Source organism: Meleagris gallopavo, unplaced genomic scaffold (genome assembly GCF_000146605.3).
Source record: "Meleagris gallopavo isolate NT-WF06-2002-E0010 breed Aviagen turkey brand Nicholas breeding stock unplaced genomic scaffold, Turkey_5.1 ChrUn_random_7180001948368, whole genome shotgun sequence".
NCBI classification, from domain to species: domain Eukaryota; kingdom Metazoa; phylum Chordata; class Aves; order Galliformes; family Phasianidae; genus Meleagris; species Meleagris gallopavo.
In genome coordinates this window covers 1-5073 of record NW_011210131.1, presented here as the reverse complement: position 1 = coordinate 5073, position 5073 = coordinate 1, and the positions used below count along the sequence as shown (strand labels likewise).

The 5073-nt window shown below is 46.7% G+C and overlaps 1 protein-coding gene across 1 annotated transcript; it reads right to left on the bottom strand.

The window, feature by feature from the left end:
- Positions 1 to 16: 16 nt before the first annotated feature.
- Positions 17 to 4706, bottom strand: LOC104916799 (cytokine receptor common subunit beta-like). Its single transcript, XM_010727807.3, has 8 exons — positions 4489 to 4706; positions 4040 to 4185; positions 3401 to 3563; positions 2773 to 2902; positions 2506 to 2666; positions 1370 to 1515; positions 1095 to 1266; positions 17 to 144 (listed from the first exon to the last, which is right to left on the bottom strand). Exons 1-8 carry the CDS (start codon positions 4658 to 4660, stop codon positions 50 to 52), a joined length of 1185 nt encoding a protein of 394 aa, XP_010726109.2. The 5' UTR covers positions 4661 to 4706; the 3' UTR covers positions 17 to 49.
- Positions 4707 to 5073: the final 367 nt, after the last annotated feature.

The window sequence follows — 5073 nt, the reverse complement described above, 5'->3', positions numbered from 1 at the left end:
CGGCCAACGCGGCCAACACACAGCTAAATCGCCTCCTCACAGCACAAACTTACCTGAGTAAATACTTAAAGCTGCAATAAGCAACAACGAGCAAAGTGATGATGAGAACTGGGAGCATCAATGGGAGAACCACTGGTGAAAGAACTGAAAGAGAGAAAAAAGGAATGGGGAATCAACATCTGAGGCCCCACTTCCCGTAATAGGTTTTGCATTCAGGTCATTCTTCATGAAAGCATATCTGGGAAGCAGAAGAGAACGAATGTGTCCTGAATACCTTACTGATGACCAAAGGAAGTCATCTTTTCCCTCACTGATTCTTTTTCTAGTCTTCACTGACTTCACTGGGAAAATGATTTATCCTAATAAAAGCCAGGTAAGGTAGTGGAATTCACCGTGAACATCAGACGTTCGCAGAGGTCTTAGGCTGCCTGACTTTGTACAGTCCTGGAGAGATGGCAATCTCAGAGATTCTCCTGAGCTGCTCTGCTAATGGATGTAGATGAACATGGAGGTGAACATCTTGCCACTTCAAGCTTCCCAGGGACAAATTCTAGAATGTCACATATCATTGGGCACGTGAGCATAGTAATCCCAGGCATTCTGCTTCTAACTCCAGAAACTGCATAAACATGATATTGTCTGCATCACCAGTACACTCCAATGTGCCTATAATTCAATGCCATGGCCTCTCTGTAAAATGAAAAGGCTGATTTTTATCCTGTCTTCCTGCATTCTCAAGCGCTTCAGTTCCTTAAAGCAGAATAAATTATTGATATCAGGAAACAGCAGTGGTCTTTGGCTAGGATCTTTTCTTGATTGTCCACGTAGAAACCTTTACAGCTAGCTGTATTAGACTGGGGAAGGGAATCAGGAAAGATGCTTACAAGCTCCATCTGCTCATTGCCTATGTTGGCATTCCTGCTGCACTGAAAGGGAGCACACAGAACAGTGACCACTTTAAGCAGCCCCACCACAGTTACATGGCGGGATCTACCTGCAACATTCATTCATCACAAGAATGCATGTGTTTCTCTACAGGCATTTCATCCACAAACTGTACACAAAACCTGACAAAAACTGCGGGTGAGAAATACCATTCTCAGTTTCCCAGATGAACTCCTCACTCCATTCACTCCAGTATCCCTGATAATCCTGATTATTCACCATTGCACGCATTCTTCCCCTGTATTTTGTAGACGCTGACAACATCTGATCAGTGAAGATGAAGGGAGGTTCATCATTGGTAATGTTTATTGTCTTCACGGTCTAGGGAGAGGAAAGAAGTACAAATGGAAGAGGTGAGAGGAACTGACGTCCCCAGACACAAAGCATAGAGAAACCCTGGACTCCTGCACTTCCTATCACTCACCTTTTCATATTGGTTGTGCTTCCAGAACTGGACTTGGTACTGCTGTTTTATGAAACCATACCGTAAAGTGTGTTTTTTCCACCTCAGTTCATACTCTTGGTTTTTCGTCAGTTCCACTGACACATTTGCCGGTGGCAGCACCTTGACTAGAACACAGAGAATATCCCAGAGTACATATCAACAAACACACCCAGCACACCCATTCACCATCTTCTGCAATCATCCACCACATTTCCTAAGATTTGCAGTTACAAAGTGATCTCCTCTACCTTTGCGGAACTCTCCCTAGCTCCAGTCTGTGAAAACATCTCCAGTACCTCCAGATGCGTACAGGCAGAGACAATCCACCTGGTGCACCTCACACTGCAAATCAGCCCTACCTCATGCTGTGCTCCAGGGCTTACTTCACAAACCCCCAGGTGAGCTCCACTGGGTCTGACCCACAACATCATCCATGTGCTTCCCTTACCAAGTCAGATCTCTTCCTCCTCCCAAACACCTTTCCTCACTCCCACTGACTGCCCTGTCATGGTTTCAAGATTTTTGGTTATCAGTATTCCACATCATAACATCATGTAATGCACTGGGGGTTTGACTGCTGATGCTCGAGTTCCGGGTGCCTGTCCCGAGGAGAAAAGAACTACATTTCCCCAGGGGGCTTTGTGGTCAGCGAGGAGATATAACTCCCGTCAAGGTCACCTGATATTCTCTTCTTTACCTGCGCTTCTTTGCTTTCACTACTCCGTCTGCGCTTCTCCGTCGGTGCTTCTCTGCCTGCGCTTCTCTGCCTGTGCTTCTTCATCGGCTCAACTGGACTGCACTTCTCATCACACTGTTGTGGTGATGCTGATCCACCTTCCAGACACATCCTCTCTCTCTCTCATTATATTCTGCTGATACTATATTTAGTAAATTAGTTTGTTTCACCTCAGATTGTTGCCGCTGTTTTCAATTATTTCGGGGTCCCCTATTTTCCTTTTTCGGGGGCGCGGATCTGCGGATCCCTCCACCCTTCTAGTCACGGAACCGGACCGAACCAGCTCGTAAACCCACTGACTGCCCTCATCACGTCTTGCCCACACAGGGACCCTCCCAGAAATGTCCCAGGAGAGGCAAGACTTCACACAGCAACTCACTGTTCTTGTAGGTTTTTATCTGTTTCTCCTCCGTCTTGGTCCGCACAGACACTTGGTACTGGCTCTGACTGCTGATATTGCTAACAGGGATTCCACAGCTCTGCACCACATATGGGACATGGGGCAAAGCCTTCTCATACACTGGGGAGCACTCCTCTTCCCTGAGAGGAGAAAAGAAGGTGGTGCTGAGATCAGCAGGAATGGCACAGAGCAGCAGCCCAACAGGACGGGCAGAGGTAAGTGTGCTGCCACTGGCAGATCACGTACGCTGATGCTGGAGTGGCCTTGAAGAACAAGCCAAAGATGACAGAGCTGGCAATCACTTTCTTCACTTCCCAGCTGCACTTCAGATACGCACCGTTGAAGAGGCAACGAAGGTTCCTGGGATGAATGCCACCTACAGAGAAGATCAGAGCACGCTAAGAGGCAGGAGAAGTCCAGTGAAAGCCTTTGTCTTGCATGGGCAGGTACCATACAATGGGGTGGAAACACAAAGCACACTGAAAGGGGCAAGATAGGCACTTGCTCTTGCTCACATTTCAAACTTCTCCATGCCCTTCTAGGACATAGCTATCCTTCCAAGTGGAAGCAAGACCAACACCACAATGGAAGACAATAAGTGGACTTCTTCATGAGCCACATCCCACGTCACAATCAGGACCCCGTGGAGGGCTCCAGACCTCCTGCAGGGGGCACAGCCCCCAGACATTTCTTACTGCTTGGAGTATCCCAGTGAAACTAGTGTTGAGGATCCCTGAGAGAAAGCCATGACTAGAAGGGGCTTCACCGGCAACTTTTGCCTTTGGAAGGGAGCTACAAGGATCACTGCCTTGCCCTGGCTTCTCAGCCAGACCTCCCACCCTTGCACAGCCCTGCTCCATCCATCCCCCTTTACCTTCGGCGGTCTCCCAGGACACATCTGTGCTCCACTCACTGTATTGCCCAGAGAAACCTCTGTCCTGCTCCGGTCTGGCTCGCACACGGGCAATGTATCTGCTCCCTGGGATGAGGTGGCTGAGATGGCAATGAGTGGTGGTGGAGAGTAGGCGTGAAGCAGCCTTCCGTCATCAGGGGAAAGGAGGGAGAACAGGAGTCAGTGGTGAGGGGTGGAATGAAGACAGAGAAGGAGTACAGATGCATCTCCAAGCTGTCTTGTACACATGAAACATTTTCAAAGGTGTCTTGCCTTTCTCCCACGTGAGCCCACAGGCTGCTCCTCAAACGTGCTTTAAATTCATGATGGAGGGGTGCAGGGTTAAATAAATTCCAACTCAAAACCCAATTGCACTGCTTTTTTGCAGTGAAGAATTGATTTTTGCATTCAAGTCAGGACAAGTGGTATTTCACCAGGAAAGTCACTTGCAGACAGAAACAAAGCCTCTTTCACCTGGCCTAAATCAGCATTTATTGCAACCCTTCATAGTGCCTGAGAACCGAAAGGCTGCCCATTTGGATGGCATTTACCATAAGCCCTCAACCAGGCAAAAGGCTGCTGCAGCCAGGGCCAGGTCAGCTCAGCTCTTCCTGCTCTTACCTCCCAGGACTCCCAGTCCCGCTTGTAAGCAACTTCATACTCCAGTGCATTGCCCAGCCCTTGGCTTCCATCAGGTGCTGTCCAGGTGAGCAAGAAGGCTCCTGAACTTTCTCTGACTGAGAGGTTCTGAGGTGGAAGGGGCTGAACTGGAAGGTGAAGGTACAACATGAGATGCGATACTGAGGACAGGGACATGGAGAGGCAAACAAAACATTTGGTTAAGCTTCCTCATTTCCACAATATCTTATCAGATCCTACAGAAGGAAGATGCTTGTTGAGTGCCCCTCCAACCTCCACCTGTTCCCACGCTCGCCCTTTCCTATCTCAAGGTTGAACTGTTTGTCAGTTTTTGCAATATCATTGCAATTCATCTCCTAACTGAACATCAAAAATGTTCTCAAAGATCCCCCAAAAGCATTTGAAAATTTGCCTTGGAATTTATTCCTTACCATTTTGGAAAAGATGAACTTTTAGCTCTGCTTCAAGATTCTGCTTGGGTTTGAAGCTGTAATAGTCATCCACCCCGATTCCAAAATATTGTAGTGTTTTCCAACAAATCCAATGGCTGTAGGGATCTGAAGCCTCACGTAAGTCCTCTTCTGGCTCCTTTTGGCAACGCATCTCCTCACTGTCACTGTGTGAATAGAAAAAGTAATCTACAGAGGCCTTATCTGGTCCTATGTAGTTCAGGCAAAACTAAATGTCAGAAAATAATTCCATCCCATAATGATTATCTAATTGATGTGGAAAGTTATATCCTCATTATCACTTATATTCCCATATTGCATCTATTACTATTACTAACATTTTTGTCAGCATGAATCTTTTACCAAATGCGTTTTCATTTCAAAGTATGCAACATAATATTCGGTTTTCATGTCAGTCTAGTTTTGTTAGTTTTCAGTCTAAGCCTTGATAATCTCACGATTCTATGTGAGAAGTAGTTTGATGAAAAAGTAACATCAGAGAAATGCATTGTTTACTTTGAGTGAAAGGGAAGGAAGTTTCTGATGATCCTTAGCTTCTTGAAGGAA

Bases quoted from the DNA above. Each gene is read 5' to 3' on its own strand.
- LOC104916799 (XM_010727807.3), bottom strand. From the start codon at position 4,660: ATGCGTTGCCAAAAGGAGCCAGAAGAGGACTTACGTGAGGCTTCAGAT. The intron at 2,903-3,400 runs GTAAAGGGGGAT...TCTTCTCTGTAG, and splicing joins GTCCTGGGAGACCGCCGAAG to GTGGCATTCATCCCAGGAAC. The intron at 145-1,094 runs GTATTTCTCACC...TCTCTCTTTCAG, and splicing joins CATCTGGGAAACTGAGAATG to TTCTTTCACCAGTGGTTCTC.